Source organism: Coturnix japonica, chromosome 7 (assembly GCF_001577835.2).
Source record: "Coturnix japonica isolate 7356 chromosome 7, Coturnix japonica 2.1, whole genome shotgun sequence".
Lineage (NCBI taxonomy): Eukaryota > Metazoa > Chordata > Aves > Galliformes > Phasianidae > Coturnix > Coturnix japonica.
This window is the reverse complement of record NC_029522.1, coordinates 3000386-3023164: the sequence shown is the minus strand read 5'-3', so window position 1 is coordinate 3023164 and position 22779 is coordinate 3000386. Positions and strand designations below refer to the sequence as shown.

The window sequence follows — 22779 nt, the reverse complement described above, 5'->3', positions numbered from 1 at the left end:
TTGACTTTTTTTTCTGCTTGGATCGCAGCTCTCAGGCTTTGAACTTGATACCTTTTCAACTTCTGAACTACGCAAGGTGAGCAACTGCTGGTAAAAATAACTTACAATGTCATTGTCAAACCTAGAGGAAATGAGAAGCAGCATAATTCCCTACAAGCTTAAAATTATTCAAATTCCATTAATACATAATAATTTAATGGAAAGCACATTGTAAAATGCCACAATGCAGGCTGAAAGATCAAGTGGCCCATGACAAGGTCATTTCAAACATCCTGTTTGCTGTCCTGGTATAAACTGAACCTGTTGGTATGTCACTTGTTCTGGCTGTTGCAACCCAATTAAGCAAAGAAAGCACTGCTATGAGCAGATTTCACATAATGCTGTGCATCCCAGGTCCATACAATGACTAAAAATGACTTGAAAATCCTCCTTTTTTCCTAATTCTATGAACACATGCTCATGTTAAAACCAAGATGTTAATTTAAGGAAAGCTGTAATCTAATGGGAACAAATATAAAGTTAAGAGAGCATTTAAAATGGTCCCAAATCTATCTTAAATAGTAAACAATTACACAGTGAACCATAAATAACCCCTTCCCCTACTTAGCTCTTTCGTATCCTTTTGTAATGAGGTTATTCCTCTATTTTTAAACACCGTCACCTCTGGCAATCGCACAGTGCCACCATAAAACACAGTGAAAGGCATTGCCTCTCTGTCTTGGACAACTGTTTCTAACTAAAAGGGGCTCTGTTCTTTGTTCGTAGAATTTCAGTTGGCACCTGTTGTATCTACTACACAGTTCTGTATCTACTGCTTCTTGATATCTTTTCTGACTCTGAAAGGCAGACGAAGAGCTCCTTGGGAAGTGGGTGCAGAGATGAAGTCTTTCAATGGGACTCTATAGCAAAGCTTTCTATCGGAAATCCCTGATTAAAATGTGTACCTCTGAATCTTACCCCTAGAAGACAAGCAGTAACAGAGAAATTTCTCGTCCTAGGCAAATAAAAGGCTCCTTCAGAAACAAGAGGCTGACACAGTGGGGCACGACTGTAGGTAAAACTTGAACATCTCAAGATCTCTTCCAATTTCTGAGTGCACCAAAGGAACCTGCTGCTTCTCCAGTGTTTCTCCTCATTGTAGTTACTGAAAAGTATAGAAGTAGAATGAATCGCTGAGGGGAACACATCAATCATGTCCTTCAGAATACTCATGGCTGCTGGACAGACTGGTGTGCAAAGGACATGGGCTGGGGGCTGAAAGCACCACACACACCTTTTAACTTCAGGATAAACTCTTACAGTTGCATACAGCTCATTCAGAGTAATCTACAGGTAGATCAAGCTTAAATAGACCATGCTTGACACCGTGCCAAAAGCCTGTTCCACTCTGCTAGATAAGTAGAGTTGGCCAAACTTGCAAAGATAGGAAGATGCTGAAAGGCAGATCAGAACGACACTGCTGTTGAGAACAAGCCCACTTCTGTGCTTGGAAGCACAAAGCGTATCCAGTGGGATGAAGCAGCCTCCCTGTCTGGGTAATGGGGATAAACAGTGGATGTTATCAGCTGGGACACTACTCTTCTTCACTGCTAACATCAACTGTGCAGAGAAATAGAGAAGATGAAACCTCCCTTTCCTTCCTCTGTAGATGAAAGAGGACACTCTGGAAAGAAAGAACAACTCTGGAGAACCAGAGAGGCAGCTCTGGTGAAAATGAGGAAAAGGAGAAGATGAAGTGACAATAAGGGCTCAGCTTATAAGCATCCTAAGCAAAAGAAAAATGTTACTTGAGTTAAGGATATAGCTAAGAATTGAAAACTGAGAGGCAGTGGAATGACTACTGGTAGGGATGCTCAAGGAAAAGGGAAGCACCAGCAGGGAGGCAGAAGGCATCCTGCACACGGGTGAGATTTTGGAGGAGAAAATATATTGCTGAGGGCTTGAATTAACCACTTAGAAACAGCAACACAAGCCCTCCTCTTCTGGCTATCAAGGCTGACTCTTCCCACATGAGGCATCCCCTTCAAGAATGGGGAAGTCTAGTTTTTTATTTTTATAGGCTAAAGAGAAACAAGAGATGATAAGGAACAATGAGGAGAGGCAGCACTGGGCACAGGCTGTGATGTGGGCAGCTGACAGAACTTTATGAAGCAGCTGAAGCCAATAAAGATTTCTCTGTTTTCTTCTCCTCTCCCCTTCAAGTGATGAGACAGCAAGAACGCCAACTGCTGGAAGCAGCCTACCTGCTGGAAGGACCATGAGCCTTCTTGCCTCTGTGCCTAAGTGAGAGGGGATGACTGAGCTGCAATGAACCAAATGAAAGGGACTGTCTTGGGGGGGAATAGGAAGGAGAATGAGAAGAAAATTCTTAGGCATCAGTAGAAGATGTTTTTTTCCTTCCCTTATTCCAGACAATTGGAATTATGGACTTGATTGTACCAGGTGTGTCTACATATGGCCAAGCTTTGTAACAACAACCCACAGAACAATGGCTCCTGGCAAAACCCCTTAATAGCATGTATGTAGCAACAGGCACGCGTCTTGAAGAAGATGAAAACTCCTTGTTACTTAATCCATCAGCCCAAAAGTAAAGAGAAGAGAGTGCAGGGGGAAGTTATTTGAATGGTGAGTGAGTAAGGACTACTCCAAAACAGGTTTCCCTTAGACTTCCAATGGAAACAGCCCCACTGAACGTTGTGCAATACAATCTACAGCATATTTTTTCCAATAGTACAAATTGAACATTATATATGAAAAAGAACTCCAGAAGTCACTTGAGGCTAAACAGCCAATATGTTCCAAATAAGAAAAAATCAGGAAATAGCAAGGTTAAATTCTAGGTGTTAGTAAAAACGTATCCACCCAATGCTGCTGCACCACAGACAAGTCAAGGCACTGTAGTCTGGCATATATACATTGCCATATATACGCCACAGCTGGAGAAACACTGCCCTTTCCAGTGTGCTAAAAATGGGGTTTACCCAGGAGAACCATAATTTGACCACAGAAGCTCTGTGTTAATCTGCTTAACAGCACAATTCAGAACTAAAAGCGAGATTATCTGATCTGTGAAGACTTCGTGAATTATACACTCAGTGGACTAACGCCAGAACACTCATCTTCACTATAGAAAGGTAAAAAGTTGAGTCTTTTGGCACAGGATTTATAGAAATCTCACTTGCATATTTCTCTTCAGAAAGGGAATGGCTGCTTCAAGACCCATCACGCTGCAAAGCTATTCTTTTAACTTAAAACACCCAGAGAACACTGTCCTACTTCTCCAGGCTTCCTCATGCCAACCTGCACTGACATAGAGATCCACAAGCATCACACTGATTCTCCATCTCGCATAAAAAAGACTAACATCTGCACCTTAAAAGACACCGAGGCCCTCAGAGAAATAACTGTTACTGATGGTGAAATGATGCCAGGACCGGTGTTATGTATTTACTACACAGCAAAACAACAAACCCTCACCCCCGGCAAAGCTCCTCCGACCATGAAAAAAAACCCACAAATATTCCCAGTGAATGTCTGAATGTTAAACATAGCTTGTGTTGCTAGTGCAATTTAAGGTCATTTCTCCAGTGCACCTGCGTTAATATATTGCTTTTTTTGCTTTTTTTTCAGGCTTCTTTAGTATTTACTGTTCCAGGGCTCGTGCCTCATTCCGATCAAAGGTTGCACAGAGCTCAGTTAACAAGGAGTCATCCAATATCTCATCCAGAATCTTCTTTGCTGGACCAACCCCTGACTCTGAAGAAGGAGCTGCTGAACTTTTATATGGATTGGGGGCACAACCATCACTGGAGCACACAAGGGCCCTGCAGATGTTATTGGACTCAAACTCACAGTGACTTAGCTGAGGGAAAGGAGTGGAGCTGCTCCATGCCACTCAACAAGCAGCTCAGGCAGAGCACAGGGCTCTGCAGCACTAGGGAAAGCCAGTTCTGCAGCAGCCCTTCCAGCAATCCCTTGTTGCTCTTGTCTGCCCTCCACTTGTCTCCATTTTTAAGGGAACGGTGTTATTTGGGGGTGATACATGTGCTTTATTTTCCCTCCTCAAAGCAAACACAAATGTCCCCACCAGGTTAACAACACGAACACTGGGTGTGCAGCCCTCATCCTCCACCCACTTGTCATATTCCAGGTTACTGCTCCATAGCCTCAGGCACCAAGGCTTTACAGCAGAATCCCCTGGGTGATTATTCTTACTAACTGGGAGCAGAACTACCTATTTTCCTTAGCTGCCCCTTTGGAAACAACAAGACTTGTTTTAGCTAAAATCTAATCCAATGTAGACACCAAACAGGGAAAGTTTAAGTCCAAAACCTTAAAAAAAATCACAAACTATTGCAAACAGTCTCACATTATTTACAGGAAATATAAACCCATCCCGAACAGACAGCGCTGTCGGTTCTGCTAATAATTAAAAAGCAGCAATCTATTACATTATTTTTAGTTGTGCCCTCACGCTCCTGCACACAAGGGCCTTAAAATATCCATGTGTCTGGGAAAAGTCTTCTTCCGTGTCAGCACTTGGATGCTGTCCCACGGGATAAATTTGCCACACACATACAGAGCGAGCACCGAAATGCTTTCAACTCATTGCTCATATAAATCAAACACACGGAAACTGCCCGTGTGATGGGTTTTAACTACGCTCCCCCTGTAGATGTGCTGCATCCCCCAGGCTAACAAAGCTGAAATTCAGGCTTCTCGAACGGCACGCTCTGTAGCTTCTGGGAGGTCTGAGTGAAAGGCTGACTGAGCCGGGGAGGTACGTCACAACGAGCCTATGGACACTTCCAAGTGCTGGCAATGGAAATCCTGGAAAACTAAAACAAACAAACCACTGAACCGAAATGGACTTCCTAACAAAGAAACCCTACCTAGCGCCCCGAGCCTTAACGTTTGCTGCACGGAGCATGCCAGGAGGGAGGGAAGGAAAACGTCTCCAGCGACAGCAGCTCCCAGCAGCCCGGTGTGCAGGGCCAAGCCGAGCCCAGGGCTGGCACAGGCAGTGCACAATGGCCACCATCCAGAAGTACACCATTGACGTCAGCAGCTTGTGTAACTATCCTGCCCTCAACTCCAGTCCGTAAACAGCACTTTGGGGGGCAGGGGGACTTTCTTTAAATCGTCGCTTTCTCCTCACTGGAAACTTGTTTTCTGCTATTTCTTTTTTTTTTTTTCACCCAGCTCTCAGTAGTTCCGTCTTCTCATACGACAGAACAGTGAAAATATATGGAGAAGTCTCCACCATAAATTAAACTGCAGCAGCCCCAGAAGGTATATGTCCACTGTCTGACTTGTCCTCCTGAGCCATAACCCTACCTGTGGGCTTGTTTTGTAAAGAAAGCCATGACTTACAACACCAACAAAAGAGCCAGAAAAAATATCACACTGCTTATGAAGTATTTCCCCTTTTCCTTGAAGCTTTTTACCACTATATAAGTCAATCAACGGACTTTGTCTTCTGACAATATCTCAGTTGGGGCCAGCTGGCACAGCTCTGGTCATTGGATCTCACCCTTAGAAAGCTAGCTTTACCTTCTGATGGGCTGAAACACCAACACAGACTTTACCTTTTTACATCCATGCCTGAGCAATCACCCTAGAGCAGCTTTGTTTGAGCTTTAGCCATAACATTGGGATGCCACGATATCACGAAAAAGAGGCTCAAGGATGCAGGCCAATTGGTTACGGAGTCAGACACCACATACGTTACAACACAAGAAACCATCAAAGCACTGGCTTCTGCTGGAGTCGATGCCATATGAGGAAGAGAGCCTTTAAAAGTGTTGTGCCTACCTTGTTGATGTGCAGTTGCTGTTGCTGGAATTGCTGTTTGTGTTTCTCCAAGAACTGCTGGTGCTGCTGCTGGATCACTAACTGCTGGAGGGCCTGGGCGTTCTGGGGAAGGGGAGCAGACTGCGTGCGCCCCAGTGGGCGATGCTGCCGGAGTTTGTGTATTGAAGGGGAGACCCGTTCTCCACCAACCAGAGACTGTGCGTGGAGGGGCAGTCCTGAAAGATACCAGTCTGAAGATAATATGGAGGAAAAAACAGCAGAGAAGAAAAAAAAGGAAGAAGAAAGGAAGGGAGAAAACGGCTGTTGAGTAACGCTGATGGTGACAACGATTTATAACGTTAAAACCAGCCACCTCACCACTTACAGCTGCGGTATCCTTAAAAGAGAACAGATAACAATTAATGACCACTGGATGGAATAACACTTTTAAATTCTCTGCTTGTCTGCTTTACTTAGCAACCCTAGACGATATTTCATCCTTAAATTCAGCAATATTTTATGGACCCTTCCGTCACTCAGTGGATGACATCAATTAGATGCACAGTGGTGGCTTTGAGGAGAAGCTGAAGTCTAATGACTTGCCTTGATGCAGCAAATAATTCCAGCTTCATTTCGAGGACAACATCAGCCCTTGCTGCTGCCCTGCAGCACGCAGCAGCTCTACCTTACAGGATGTTCTCAGACGTGCTGAAGGACGACGGCTGATGATGGAGCTGGTTCTCTTACTAGATCATGAAGGGAAGCCCTCGGCTGTGCTATAACTGCTCTGTAGAAATGACTAAGGATGAAGACATTCATGCGATAAACTGCTGACCATGTTTGCTTTGGAAACACATGAACGCACTTCAGGAATTTGAGAGCCATAAGTTTTCATTATTTCTTTAGAAACAAGGTAATTTAGAGGATAAAGCATTAAAAAGATTTCCACCACTGTCCTGCATATTCACGCTAATAACTTCACTAAAACACAAGGCTACTCTGGGATGTCATGGGTTACTCATTCACCCCTGGGCAATTTGGATGTCTCCTGGATGACTACCATGTGAAACCTACCCGAGCTCTTCTAAGGGTATATCTGCAAGAACTGTCTTTTTTTCAGCTGTTCTTGGTAAGCCAGTTCTTGCTCTGCTCTCTTATACCTTTACGTGCTTCTTAGAAAGCTGGGATGTGAAAACACATGCAACACAAAGCCAAACCCAAGGGTGGAGTAGCTCAGGGTAAGCCTTTGCAAGCTACACCCTGGGACTGAAAGTCATAACTAGAGTGAATGATCGCCTCCCCAGTGTGGATAAGGCTGCACATACTTCTGGGGAAGAAAGTACCTCATTGTACAGAACAGTAAAAACTGTTCAAATAGTAACATGCAAAAAAATGAGACTTGGTTCTAGGCTTGGAGGGGTAGAAAAAAAAGAGCAAAGCTGCACAAAAGTCTGCAGCCAGCTGAATGAAGCAGTTCAGAAACACCTGCAAGCTCCTGGCCCAGGACAATGCCTCCTTGTCCCGTTAATTTACAGAACTGCCCTACATGGAGGAAACCAATTCGTTTAGAGGCCTCTTTTGTTGGGCCAGTTAACCCTTTGCTCTTCTGAAGAGAATCATTGAAAAGAATATCTTATTTTATAACTATGTGTGTGCGTATATGCAAAGTCCAAGTTAGACGGTTGAGGAAGGGATCCTACATGTCTCTAGAGGACATCTTGGAAGACTACTTGTCTCCAAGTGAATGACCAGAATCCTCCTTGCAAAGGTATCCAAGCAAGGCACACTGGTCCTGCTTGGCATATACATGTCAACCAGATCCAGAGTAATCTGGAGCAGGAGCAATGCCAGATCTATGTAGCTCTGCTCTAGTGGGGGATGCAATTGCACTGCCTAGATTCTATTACCACTTTCTACTCAAGGTGAACCACTTATCACGCTCCAGATAAAATCCAGAAATTAGATTTGCAAAATGAGCACCGAACTCATAAAATCAGCACACCACCGACCAGCAGGGACTCTTTGCTTCCCAAATCCCCACGTCTAACTGCATGGAGCCAGCATGCTGCGTGCTGGATTAATTTTGCAGTAGTCAGGAGACTATCTCCACAGCTGAAGGCTACCAACAGAATACTAATAACTCCACTATGCTTCTGAGGAAGTTGTAAGTACTAACTGTATTCTGGCAGACAGTCCATTTAGGGCTTTCGAGACCATGTGTTAGCTTGCTCTGTTTCAGTTGCTGCATCTGGAGTGTGTGCTTCTTGCTGTTGCTCTGCTGTATAGTGACTATTTCTCCTCAGTGTCAGTTTGTTACAAGTTGTACTTGCTCTAAAAACACCACACACTGCAGGTGGACCAGAAGGAATACACATAATAGACTGTAAACAGATGGAAGCTTTGAGAGAGGTGGGATAGGAAACAGAACAGCACTCCCTAAGAGCTCTTTAATGCAAATACCTGCACAAAAGGAGAAAAGTTTTGGTGTTACAGTGAGAGAAAAAGTCTTTTGCAATGACTTTTCATCAGCAGCCCCCAGACAAAGAACAACTGGTGAAGAGACCTGCCATGATGCTGGGCACAGCATCACGTCACAACAACAGTGACAGAATGCAAAGGAAAACTACATCAAGGCTCAGGGAATCTCTGAGAGTGCTGGTTAAACATCGCACTTCTGTGCCTCAGATTCTCCACATGTACGTGCTTATCACAACCCCACGTACATTCCTGGAATTCAAACTGAAAACCAGACACGATCCAAACGCAGTGCTGTAATGTTTCAGCAATCAACATCTCTCAGTAATTTCAGAGAATAGAACAGAATCTTTTGTCTTGGAATGGACCTTTATAGCACACCCAGTCCCAACCCCTGCTATGGGCAGGGACATCTTCAAGCAGACCAGGCTGCCCAAAGCCCCATCCAGCCTGGCCTTAAGCACTGCCATAGATGGGGCAGCCACAGCTTCTTTGGGCAGCCTGTGCTCAAGATATTTTCCGTTAGAAATGGAATGAAAACAATAAAAAATCAACAGGTCTGCAACTTAAGCAGAACATCCTTTGAGTCCCGGTACTACACACTGTAAAACAGAAACGCGGCCTGCTAGGAAATATTGCTTTGAATCAATTCTATTTATAGTAATACGCCTTCCCACAGGTACTTAATTCTGAAAACATGACACAGGGAGTGATTCAAAGCAATTAACATGCTGCAAATGTAACATATACAAACAAATACAATCTGGTGGAACACAGTTGGTTTTGCCACATTTTTGCTATTTGTAATAACCATAAAAAGCCAGTATTTTAATCTGTGATTTTCTAAATGCATGCTTCTGTTTTACCTGGAACAGAAACCATCAGTGATCAACAGGAAGGGCAATCACAAGACACAACATTTTTGTTGCCTATTTACAGTGGCCAGAACTCCAAAGATACTCTTTAAATTGTTGCATGCAGAAGAAAAGCGTAAGCCTGAAAGTACACGCTATTTAATTTCATTCTGTCAAAATGACAAGGCATCTTCCTCCTGCCTATGGATGATGTGGCTACTCTAGCTGGAAACTACCCATCATATACATTGGAGAGCCTACAAATGTGTAAGTTAAACCTACGAAACACATTGATAATGTTCAAGGTACTGCATGTCAGGCTTTGCACATTATCTACCATGTGCTCACCTGTGACTAAGGGAGTTTGTGCAGTTGGCTGCTCCAGTAAGACCATGTGCTGCAGAAGAGGGTTGTGTGTGGTTCCCCCATCTCTTTCCAACGCTGTAGTGCTCAAGTAGGGAGTGAGGTGGGTGCCAGGAAATAAAGAGATCCGCTGCTGCAAGGCTGGGATAGCAAGTCTCTCAGCATCCTGCTGCGCGGATCCTCCCTGCAAACACCCAGGTGATGTCAGTGTGGGTTAAAGGAGAAATCAAGCACCAATTCAAAGCCCATGTTCCCCATCACTTACACTGGAAGGGCCGGTGGCAGGCAGTCCTAGTGTGATGTTGGGCAAAGAAGGAGACGTGTAGAGTGGAAGCTGCGTTACGGAGCCTTCGCGATTCACCAGTCGGTGAGCCAGGCTGGTCTGCAAAGAAAAGGAAAACGCTGTCCCAGTGAGACTGCACCACCCATCAGAGAGGGAGGACGCTGCTCAGCGCTTGTGAGGGCCCAGCAGGAGAGTACAGAGCAGGAAACTTCACTTCTGACATTGGGAATACTGAAAGAGGGAGGTAAGCTGTGCTTCAAGACCCAGCCTTACTTCTCTTTCCATAGCGTTTGCCCTTTTAAAGCAAAAACAGATTACCATAACAATAAGAAAGGCATTACTGCAGTGGTTGTTTTCTTTAGCAAATCACAGACAATTTACCCTATTTACCAGCATGCTTTAGCTGAAATCAGACTTCGAAATTTCATCAAAGGGCCTTTTTATGTTGCCATTCCCCGATTTTCAGGCTGAAATGTAAGATTTACTGAATTACCTTGTGGCCATTTAAAGCAGGAGCACTTAAGTAAAAACACCTAATTACAAAATGAGATTGATTTGAAATACTTGGTAGAAAGCCCATTATAAAAATTACATTATTTTAAAGTGCCTGATTTTTCTATTAAGAAAGAAGTGTTCCATTCACTTAAATCACCTTCAGTAAAACTTAAAAAAGCAGCTTAAATAAACAACTTAAATCAAACAGCGCTTAGATTTCAGGAAGATTTGCTATGGAATATCTACTGTTTTAACTCTGTTGCTGCTGTGGATAAGAAAGTGATAATGGTTAATCTAGTATGTATCAATGACACACATTATTCCCATAGCAAAAGAGAACTGGATAATGGATTTGTACATTTCAGACCTAAACAGTTATGTGAGGAAATGGGACTTGGCAGGTTACTTCCTTGATTGCAAGACTCGGCCAACTCTGGGTAACAAAAACCTGTTTTTCCCCTCAAAAGGTGTAACGTGGTAACATCACTACAGCAACCACTGGGGTGAGGGAAAAAAGGGCAGTAAAATAAGAAAAAATACTGAAAAAAAAATAATGCACAGCAACCTCAAATAATGCACAGCAACCTTCAGAAGCAATCCCGCCTCCTTGGTTCACAGCAAACCTGGTGGGCCAGTTGATGTCTCTAACAGGAGAGCCCAACTCTATGAGCTGCGAGTTAGTGATGCCCGTGGAAGAAGAGCAAACCTGCCCATGACTGCATGAGTAACCCTTACAGGACCCTTATGACCTGCAGCTCGTGGTCCCAGCACCCAACCAGGTCTGAATTCCATACATCAAGCAAAGCTGCTTAACTTTCATACAATACCGTGCGAAATTTCATCTGCGGAGTGAATTTTTTATTTCCCTTTGTCTTATTGTGCCTTCATTAACGTCAGTCAAGCTTATGGGAAATATATTAAACAGTAAATCTGCTTTTAAGATCTCGGTTACAAATTTGCTGCCACAAAGGAGGAAATTGGAAAAGAGCATTTTGCTGCTGAATGGTACCTGCTATGGGCGTATGATTGTGCATACCCACACACTCCTCTTTCCTAGTAATTCTGAACACTACTGGCAATTTTCCTTTAATTTAAATAACACAAAATGTTATCACGCCACATTGAGAGCAAGATAGTTATTGCCAGCAGAGTAATGAAATATTTTACTGATACCGTAAACGAAATCAACCAACATCCATTTTCTCTTTGAACCATCGGTAAAGTGGAGTTGTGCCTCAAAACATCTCCTGGGGATTCGTTTCAAAAACAATGATGAGAAAAACACTACAAGCGTAAGATATTTAGCAGCATTATCATCGCTTTAAATACACAAATCCCATCACTGGATTGTACACAAACACTGTTAGAATTGCACAGAAGAGAGCAATTTCAGCATGCACAATTTTCCCCTGTGATCGAGTACTTTTCAAAGGCAGCTAACAGCCTGCAATGGCAATGAATCTCACATACCTTTCCAAGGCAGAAAAAAACTTTCAGACCTAAAAAACATTGTTTAAAAATAGGCATTGTCTATTTTAAAGGAGGCAGTGAGCTCAAGTCTTTCTATTGGGAAGGCAAGCACTTGAACTTCAGCGATGAAGTCCAACACCACATTCCAACACACCTGGAATGGTTAAAGAGGTGAGCGAGCAAACTAACAAGCAGAAGGACACATTGCTCACTTAAAACTAGAAAGTAAAGGTAAGCATAAAACAGAAAGTTGCCAACACTGATGTTTCAGAGGCATTTCAATCAATATTCTACACAAATGTGGGAACGTAATGCGAGCCTAGTCAACTGGTATCAAAGAAATCTTAAGCTGCTGGGCTGCTAGGTAATACTTCTTGCACCAAAGAGGATTCAAAAGAAACCAAAATCTTGCCACATGTAGTTCTTCCCAAATAAACCTCTCCAGGCAAAAGGATCAGCTACTTTCATGCTACACAAAACGCAGAGCCATTTTCCCCCTAGACTGATGCAAGGAACTTGGACATTTAGCTAAGCCATTCCACCAGGCCTGAAATGCTGGGAGAACAATTTGTGCGATGGGTTATCGACGTCCTGCTTGCCATCACACAGTGATTTATACTCTATTCTGTTCTATGATGGCAGCGATCCAATATACTTTATGCAGTCCTGGACACCTTTAACATTAATACTGCACAATCATTTGTACGTTATATATTCATTATTTCCCCCCAAAAATAGGAAAAGGTAAAAACACTCCAAGCATTCTCTTCAGGGAGATCACAACTACATTTTCTTCCTGATTTTTATATAAGAAAATGGTATGTGATGTGTTGTTCTTTCTATAAGTTTAGCTCAAGGTGCTTCCTTCCCCACATGCAGAGGTGTTGCTGTGAATTAGCCACTGTAATACAGCTGCAAAAAGAGGCAAAGGGAAGGTGGTGGCCTTTGAAGCTCAGAGGCTTGAAGTTTGCTAAGTATAGATAAGACTGACAGCTCTTGCATCAGCAAAGCTGGTAGGTGAGCGTTCATCCTCCTGGGGAGAACAGCTATATACCCAGAAGTGCCTGCACTCCAGCCAGCCTTCAGTTCTGCAAACCCAACCAACAACCCCACAGCCCCGGTGATGTGACAATGCCACCCTGGATTTCTAAGGCTTGTACTGAGGGCCAGTTAACATAGCCTACGCTCCATAATATGCCTTTAGGAAGAGGTGGGCTTCAGTAACACTGAACACAGTGCTGTGTTGAATCTACCCAGCCCAATGCCCTGCCCTGACAGCCATAGCAGATGCCTCAAGTGACAGTGGAAGCCTATGGGATTGCAAACCTCAGCACATGGTAACTGGGAACACGCTTTCAACCCTAAACAGGGAGGAAAAAGTTAAATCTGTTTAATCCAGTTCTGCTTTGGCCATACTCATAGTAACCTACTGTGTGTGAGTTCACCCTATATACAATATATGAGAACAGATGCCCAATATATTACAACGCTCCTGCTTGACCAGGAAATGATCTTCATGTTTTACCTTGTCAAATCACTCTATTTTTACTCTCCACTCACAATAAAACCAGCATGAGTTACCACAAGCAGCTCCTGAGCTGGTACAAACTGGATTTAATAAACAGGTAATGCATACTGTCAGCCCAGCCCGAGAGGTAATTCCCCAGGTCTGCTCCAAGTCATGATCTGGGGTTTGCAGCGTGCCACACACCCGCCTGTGTGCCCCAACGCCTCAACCTCTGTGTGATCTGATTAGAAACCCAAGTGTTAAACTCAGAGAAAGGAAGGGCTCTGTACCTCTGCTTGAATACTCGTGACTGATCCTGTAATTCCATTCTCAGCGCTTATGTTATTGGAGCTGTTGTTTGGAGAGCTGGGACCAGATCCAGGAGCACTGTTGCATGCAGAGTCTAAAACACATCCAAAACCAACTTTTAGCGTGACAAGCAATCTCTGAGATGATATTTAGACAGATAACAATCCCTCGAGTTTTGTTTTGGAGGAAGGCAACCCTTCTCCCTATCTCCTCCTTACATTTTCACAGGGCACTTAAAACACCGATACGCGCTTTCAAACGGCCTCTCCAAGCACCTACTTACCTTGTTTGTGTATTCTTCTCAAGGGGATTTCTCTTTAAAAGAGTATTAATGACCTTAAATACAATTGGAAGATGACAGAAGACATGGAAAGCTTTCAGAGGCCAAACTGCAGTCATGTCAGATTGTTCTGCATCATTTTTCCACAGCGTTTCTTTAAACTTCATTTGCCTACAGTCCCAACCCAACTCCTTGTGCTGGACTACGCACTTGTCTCAAAGGGAACCATTTCAGCATGGACATATCACAGTAAGTCAGGTGAAACCCCACTGCATCCAAGAGAGACTAAACCCACTTCAGGATATTGCCTTCTTTTTTTTTTTTTTGCAAGTCTTTTCCACTCTGAGAACAAACCACTTTCTCATTGGAAGACCCAAAGCAGAACTGATGCCCCTGGATAATTCTGTTATCACCAGGACTTGCAGCAAATCCTCTCACCTTGCTATGTTTTATCAACACACTCCCTGTGAACTCGTCAGCCAGAAACACAGAGATGGCCAGCTTGAAATCAAAGCCTCACCATTAATTATGGAGAAATAACAACAAACAAAAGCAGCATATGGAATCACAACAGCCAGCAAACTTCCCTCCTCAGCTCTCCCACCCTGTGCATGGCACAGATTCCAGTGTTTCTCCTTTTGTTTTTTCTTAAAAGTAAATAACATTAAAACACTTATTTTTTTTCTGAGCTTTCCTTCACCCTCAGGCACAGGATTTGCCCAACATCAGAAGAATCTCCCAGCAGCTGCAAGGCTTCAGGCTGCAGCAGTCTCATAACTGCTCCAGGATGCCCCAGGAGAAATAAAAGCCAACTCAACTTGGAGGATTTCTTAACTACTTTTAGTGGCTATTATTCTGTATATATTGCTATTTTGATCACTGCAAGGACCTCCAACAGCTTATCAGAGACGTCTGCTTGCCTTTTTCTTTTCTCTCGGCATTTAGCAGGCTTCCTCATTATCAAGAACTCAGCAGTGAGTAAACCCAAAATGAGAACCTGACCCTGAACTTCTCTATGAAAAAGCATTAAAGCATTCTGACTGCATGCAGAACAGCCTTTTGGTGGGGTTTTTATTGGCACCGCATCATTACCAACAGTAGGTTTCATGTATGCTACCTAGATGGTAGGCAAACTACTACATTCCAACTTTGACTCTATGAGGATGGATTAAAAGTGATTTCTTATCCTTGCGGAGGGACTGTTAAAAGTTATGTTACAATCCAAAGTCTGCTCTCACCATAACTGCTCCAGCAGACATTTGAACCCTCTTCAGTCACACCTGTGCATCCAGAGCCAGCACCAAGCACAGCTCTGCTCAGCTTTGCTCTGATATTTCTCTAGGTAGATTCCAGGCTGCCTTCCAGAACCAGGCCTGTGCCCAGAGAGAAGCAGGAGCTTCCACTGCTGTCTCTGAAGGCATTATTTGGATCACACAGTTAGACACTGGGGCGTGATTTATCCTAAAAGCCACGTGACGTATAGCGAGATATGAAGAGAGAGGTAAATTCAGTTTTCAGATCTGATATAAATTATACATAGCTCTTGAAATCCATTTCCTTTCCAAGCTGAGAGGCACAGACACAGAGCAGCACACAGCTGCCCCAGGAACTCCTGAAACCTAAGGAGAGCTCACTTGGAGTTTGGGTGAGTCATGATAACATGCCTTAAAAACCAGACGAAAGAGAAAGCAGTCACACAGTGGTACTTACACAGAGGCATCCCTAGATGGTGCTAAGTATTAACTTTATGGTGATCTATCCAAATCAGTTTACTCAGAGCCCTCCTTACAAATTTCACTCCCAGAAGAATACTATTTTTCAACAAGGAACTGTAAATATCTAGTCCAAAATACCAGCTATATGTATTAAATAAAAAGGCCTTAAAATAAAATTGGAACATAATTACTTAACAAGGAAAAATGGCAATCTTCCCAAGGCCAAACACATCCCAGGGTTGTACAGCATTTACTGCTGGAGAAAGAGAGCCACGAGTTATGGCCTCCCCATGGATATTGGGAGAATCACCTTGGAGACAATTTATTGCTCAACCCCCAGTTGCTGAAGATCAGAGAAATGCTCAAGGAAAAAAAAACAGTAGTCCTGTGGCATATCTTTATCTGCCTACATATATATTAAATGTAGCTCAAAAAGAGGGGTCATTATGTTGGCAGTGCTGTCTCTGCAGGTGGGTACCTGAGGACCTGCGTTGCTGGTGCACACCTGCATCACCCACTAGTGAACTATTACAGAATCATAAAATGGTTTGGTATGGAAGGGAACCCAAAGCCCACCCAGCCCCAACCCCTGCTATGGGCAGGGAAACCTTCAAGTAGACCAGGCTGCCCAAAGCCCCATCCAGCCTGGCTCTGAGCACTGCCAGGGATGGGGCAGCCACAGCTTCTCTGGGCAGCCTGTGCCAGGGCCTCACCACCCTCACTGTGAAGAATTTCTTCCTAACACCTAATTTAAACCTCCCCTGTTTTCAATTAAAACCCTTTGCCATATCACTATATTCTTCTCCAACACTGAGAGCCACACGATATACAGATTGCAAAATGAGCTGGATGCAAGAACTGCTTTTGGAAAGGGATGCTTCAGTGTGTTTGCACCTTTTGTTGTTGGCCCAACATACCTGTGACATCTAGCGGGCGCTTCTTCAGAGCAGTGACCACCGGGCCATCCTTCCTGCGCAACAGCGGGCTGCTCCGTCTTTCAGCAACTTTCTGCTTTAGTCTGGATCGTAATTTCAGGTTGGGTTCGGATGCTGAGCAAAAGAAGGAAAAGCAAAGAGTGTTTTAGTGTTTATTTTAGTAGCTGGGTTTCTCGGTGCAAAAGCTAGATTACAGCTTGGCATCAGCAAAGCCTAAACAAAAATAGTCATTTCATACCGTGTATGTGGAGCAATGTCTTCTAAATATAATGAATGGTTTCGAGCCTATGCAGTACCTGAATTCACTGATAATGAAAGTCAATACTGTCTTAATTAAAAATAATAACCATCCTTCAGCATTGTCTCCCCAGTGCCTTACAATCTGCTGTGAACTCATTTGGACCAGACCAGAGAGCACCAATTCACTTCCCCAGTTTCCTGCTTCTGCTCCACTTTCTCCCACGCCAGAGGTGGAACCTAACTTAACGAGATCTAAAAATCAACACAGGGATAGGTGAGACAGCTGAGATGTTGCTGCTTGGTCAGCAGGTAGCAACACTGTGGGGCTGGGAGGCTGCCTGCCATGGCTTGGTGCAATGGGCAGCCCCACACCCTTGGAGTCATCAGACCACGATGTGAGCTGCCCCTGGGAGGGATACCAGGAGAGATGGAGAGTAGAAAACACAAATCAAATCCCACAACAAAACACAGAAATGTTTCCTCAGTGCTTCAGCTCCCCAGAGCAAATCAGCTCAACTGGGATGCAATGAGCAACAGCAGCAACTGGAGAAGAAGGGCATGGGAGTGCGGCCAGTGGCAAAGCCAAGGGCAGGGAGGAGGAGGTTTATTTATTTGGGGAGATACTCTATTACATCACCTCGGCCACAGAGTTAGACTGTATCTAGAAAACACATCAAATACTTTGAAAATTCAGGGCTGCACAGAGTGGGTGTGCATTTGTTTGCTGAGACCACAGTCTGACTTGCTTTGTGAGCATCACACAGCTGAAATATTCTCTTAAATAAATACTTCTGTACTCAAATCCTGGGATTTCATTTCTCTAGAAGTCAAAGCAGAACTGCCGGGATCCCCTAATACCTCTGGGTTAATGGCAACTGGCAACACCAAGCACGTTTGTACCGCGCAGCTTATCGAGTTCTTACAAAGGTAATGAAGCCTTAAGTCAAGATTCCTCCTGCGAGATGATTTTCTCTGTAAACTTTGCAATCCCTTGAGTATATACAAAATATCTGCTCTGGTGCTTGAAGGCTCCTGACAGTTATGAGATTTGTGAACTGGCCCAATCTTTTCCATTCCTCAATCTCTTAACAACTAGGCAGCTTAATCCCTTTGAACCAGCAAATCCTGTGCTCTTGCCATTAACTACCAACGCGCTCAGCTCCCTGCACTCCGAGGCCAATAATCTGCATTTCTTTAGAAGCCTTAAAATGGGGTTTACAAACTGATTTGAATTAACTGAGTCTGGCTACGGATGTATTTCCCTACAATTGGCTTTGACCACTAGGTCATGTAAAAGATCAAGACCAACCATGTTAATTGCAGGGCTCAAAAATCAGAAGCTGATGAATTCAAGATCAAATGCTTTAAGTTAAGCCATCAAAACAGCTCTTTGATGAAACTTTGGTAAGGGGAAAAGAAGAGCTTTTCATGACTGCCTGGGACAGAAAAATGCCAGTGAGAGATAAAGGAAGCACTAAAAAAAGTGTCACTCATCAAGATGATGCTTAAAATGCAACATGAAGTGTGTTAGCAAAGGAGAGAATCATCTTAGAGGACATTTGCATATAAAATGGCAGGGGGCTGAATACAAATGTGTTATTTGCATGGAGGACAAAATTAGAGGAGTGGACTAGATAAAGTAGAAGTGAGTGCTCTGAATATAGTTCCTGTCTGAAATTCTCTTTAAGGCTAGAGTTGGCCTTTGTATTTTTAAAGCTGTCTTTGGACATGAGGGTTCAGTATCTCAGTATACCTGCTTTAGAGTTGCTGCATGTATCATTGAGTAGTAACTATCGAGACGCTACTATCAAGATCTCAAAGAATAAATGGGAATGTGTCACAGCTAGATGCTGATCCATTCCGTTTTAGACACATTTGCACTGCCAGCTAGTAAATGAAATATAAGCCTGAGCCACAGCTGTTGCAAGGATCTATCTTCTGACAAAGAAAAACATGACAATATAAACTGTACTTCGGCGTAAATTTCATTCACACACGATTTATATCGTGCGTGGCATTCATCTGACGTACATCTTCTGGTGGGAACAGATGAGTAATTGTATGGTTCTCAGCACAGAGAATGAATGGATTGGAAACACCTTGCAAGACGTCAGGGAGTGCAGATCTGGGGATCACAGTTTACCTCGCACTATCAGATATGTTCCCTGCATACAGCCATAACATAAAACCCATCCACGGAGAAGGAAGGGAACAAACACACTGAGTTACAAACCTGAAAGAGAGAAGTTATGAACAAAATACTCATGCTTTGCTCTCTCCAGATGGAGGATCAAGTTTTGAAACACAAACTCTCTACTTCAGAACCACACTTGTTTAGTTACACACCCTGCCTTTGTTCCTTGATAGAACTGAGAGTTTTTTTCCCAAATACAATCCCAAATCTAACATGTCATCAAGACCTCAGAGAGCATAATCCCTGTGTGCCTTTAATTGGGTGTTATACAACCCAAAGCAGTGGGAATTAAGACTCAGCACCAGCAGTGCAGAACAGCCTGCAGTTCAAAGAATGGACATCTATCACATTTCATAACCAAAGACAAAGTTTTCAAGAGTTTCCAAAACTCAGCTTATCCGCATGGTTTCTAAACTACTACATGATAAAGGTTTTAAACCAGAGAGAGCCGTCCTTCAGAAGCACAAATTCTGAATTTAAAAGACATCTGAATTGGAGCAATTCAATGATTGCACACGTAGGGTTGTTAGGGTCAGGGTAGCATGGTTATGTTGTGGTTGGATTGGATATAACCTTTATAAGGTCTTTTCCAACCTGAGCAATTCTATGACACACAACTACTGATACCAGTTCGGCAACTGGTATCCATTCCATTTTCACCCAATAACCCCAGTTCCACTGAAAACCTCCTGAGGCTCATCCTGCCAGGCCTCGTGCCCAAAGTGTTGTTCCCAGTGACCGCAAACTAGCCCAACATGGAGAACTTTAAACTGAAACCCAAAACATGCTGGTCTTCTACAGCTTAAGGTGGTGAACTATTTTAAACAAACGTTGTGAATTTATTAGAAAATCAGTTTGATTCCTGTTTAGCAGAGAAACGAAGCCCATGGCCAAGTCTGAGTCAGCTTCAGAGAAGCCAGTGGGATTTCTTTAGCAGTGACATACTTAATTTGGCCCATAATAGGGGGTTTATTCAAAGAATATTTTGTTTTTCTCTGAGTAAATTAATAACTGGAACTTAGGCCAAAAGCTTCCTTAGTTTTCACAGACTCAAACCCAAGTTACCCCTCTTTTACTTCATTTACTGCAGCAGAACTCATGTAATCCAATTCTTCAACATTTATGTCATTCTCATTGTTTTCTTCCTGGAACTGTATCCACTAAGCTGCTGAACTAATCTGACATTAAGTCTATGCAAGTTAAAAACACAAAATTCTGGGCAGAGTTTGCCCTGTTCCCATTGCACATCTATGAATAAAGCAAACAATGCAACATGAAAACTTTAATTCCAGTCCTCGCATATCTTCATTTTGGGGGCTGGGGATTGAGAAATGCTATTATTCTTTGGTATTTTCTTTTTAAACCACATTCCAAGCCACAACAGTCAGGCAAAGGCCAACACAATTACCTTGTCACTTTCCTAGAGACCAGGTTACCCCATGGCTACACAAAGGAACTGAGAAACCTGTCTGAAGCAGGTCTTCTGCACAACATAGAATCCTAATAAAGACTAGTGATCTTTTGTTTAGGCAGGAGAGACCACAGGTTGTGCAACTGAGCTTCTTGCTTCTTTTCCCCAGAAATACTGGATCCAGCTCCAACTGGTCAGAAGGACCTGAGGAATGGCAAAATTCACCAGTATTCTGTATATATGTGGTAGGCTGAGTCCTTCAATTGAAAACTTATTAAAGCCTAACACTTGGCATTTCTTCATGCTGAAGTTTAGTAGTCTCAGCATCTAAGCAGGACAAAGAAGGCTTCACTAAGCTGAGCACACAACGTTCATGCTTTTTACAGCTTCACTACCATTTGCCTCACTATACAACCATGCAGAAAGGCAGCCTGAGTGCTGCAAAGGTTTCCAGTGTGAACAGCCAAAACTGGACTAGAGAAACAAGCACATGGAAATGCTACATCTTGTCTTTGTCTTCCCCTTTCTGAATCTAAATAAAGACATCAATTCTGCAGAGTTCAAAGTATTATGTGGAAGGAAAGATAAGAGATGTGGAAGGGGATAAGAAAGTGAAAGAAGGAAGAAAACAAAGTCTAGCATATGAGTTTCCCCAGTAAGGTGTTTAAAACAGCACTGAGCTCTCTGATGCTGGGCTACTCCTAACATAAACAAACCTGGGCACGTATGTAGGTATTTGATCCAGAAGTGCTGCGAGTGAAAACCCCAATACTCCCTTTTTGGATTCCCCACACTCATGCTAGAAGTGCCCCCTGGTTGTTTTAGCAGAGCTCCTGAGCAAGAAAAGGGGATGGCCCCTCCTTTGGCTTCTAAACAAACCTCAGCACTGTGTAGGAGACCATGGAGCACATTTCATAGCTGAATCCCCTATTATGCCAATGCGGCCGTCAAAAGAGATGGAAGGAATAAAGAGAGCATTTGCTGGTCCTCCAGCTGGTTCGTTCTGTTCTCTGAAATGTCAGTGGTCTGATCTGAGGAGCTATTCTGCAGCATTACAGCAATAAGTGATTTTTGCCTTCATTAAGTTATTTTTGGATTCGGACTGACGTTCTCCATTTGGAGCAGAGCACGTTGTCTATGACAAGACAGAAGCCTCCACGCAGCAGAGCACGCCTGGGGAGGCAGGACCCCCAACCACACCGGCAGGGAGGACAGTGTGGGTGGAAAGCAATGCTACTTTCCAGCTTAAGCGATGCTCCGCACCATACAAAGCTCAAAGATTTCTCTAAATTACACTCCCACTTCACACCAGGATTTCGACCTACTCTATTTTCCTCTAAACAATCTTTGTCACAAAACAAACCACTTAGAACGTTCCAAAATCAGAGCTCAGAGAGGTATTGTACCTTTCTTGACAAATACACTATTTTAATTATGGACTTTCGTTTTACCTTTTATTGTTTCTAAGTATGGGCTCAGAACAATTTTACCTCCTTAGATGCAAACACCGCTCCAACAGCCCTGTGCTATCCACAGGGAGATGTCTAAGGAGCAGCTCCCAGTTTGCTGCCTTGCTTTGCTCCTGGAAGGCAGTCACTGCAGCCAGGAAGTGCACAAGCCAGGCCCTAACAACACCGAGCCACAAACTTCTCCTTGCAGAAGAAAGGGCTGTGAAGGTTAAGGACAGCTTGCCTTTACCACAAGCCCCAAGACACAGTACTTGATCTATAACTAGTTCTCCTTTGCCTGTCATTTTGTCTGTCAAGAGACATTGCTGAGAACTAAGGTTGCTGTGTAGGATCCCTGTTTTTTCTCCTAATCCCCAGCAAAAAGTAGCTGAAAGAGGGGCCTGGGACACTTCCCAGTTGTCGCTTCTCCCCAAGTACATGCCACACGCATGCACATGCTCATTTACTACCTAGCCAGGAAACTCAGAGACAGATACTTGCCAAAGATGTCTCTGTAAGCTCCCAGTCTGGCATTACTTTCAGACTGGCTTTGGAATAGTGGAAATTCATACCCTGAGACGCTATTCCATGGTTCTGCAGTGCAAACACACTTGGGACCACAAGAATCCTTTGCCTCTCTGAGGTCACCATGCTCATCCAGATCATCACATCCCCAAAGCAGCCAGCAGTGAGGCTGGAGGCACAGGAAAAAGCAGCAGCCAGAGCCTTGGATTCTCCATGGAACATGGACAGTGGCCGCAGGGTCTGAGCCAAGCACACCAAGCAGCTGTCCCTTGCTCTTTATTCAAGAGCAGAAGCAAAGCCATGGAGAGAACTGGGCCTGCCTCACAGCTTGCCTGGATGACTCCTGTGGATGCAGGCACGTTTATGCTTACAGCTTCACACAGCACCTTTTACGAGCTCTATGAAGAAATGGGTTCTTTTTCCCACTTTGGAGTCGGGTTTAAATATAGAAGCACAGACAGGGAGATGTTTTCAGTTCGTGC

The 22779-nt window shown here is 43.7% G+C and overlaps 1 protein-coding gene across 10 annotated transcripts in view; it reads right to left on the bottom strand.

The window, feature by feature from the left end:
* HDAC4 (histone deacetylase 4) overlaps positions 1 to 22779 on the bottom strand; it is a 186954-nt gene that overhangs the window by 52419 nt on the left and 111756 nt on the right. For 8 of the 10 annotated variants that reach the window (XM_015867781.2, XM_015867780.2, XM_015867786.2 and 5 more), the window contains 5 exons: positions 16462 to 16593; positions 13531 to 13643; positions 9751 to 9867; positions 9471 to 9669; positions 5815 to 6044 (listed from right to left, as the gene is read on the bottom strand). In XM_015867781.2, the coding sequence (XP_015723267.1) occupies positions 5815 to 6044; positions 9471 to 9669; positions 9751 to 9867; positions 13531 to 13643; positions 16462 to 16593 (791 nt within the window). The remainder of the gene's footprint in view (positions 1 to 5814; positions 6045 to 9470; positions 9670 to 9750; positions 9868 to 13530; positions 13644 to 16461; positions 16594 to 22779) is intronic. The other 2 variants (XM_015867787.2, XM_015867788.2) reach the window with 1 other exon arrangement.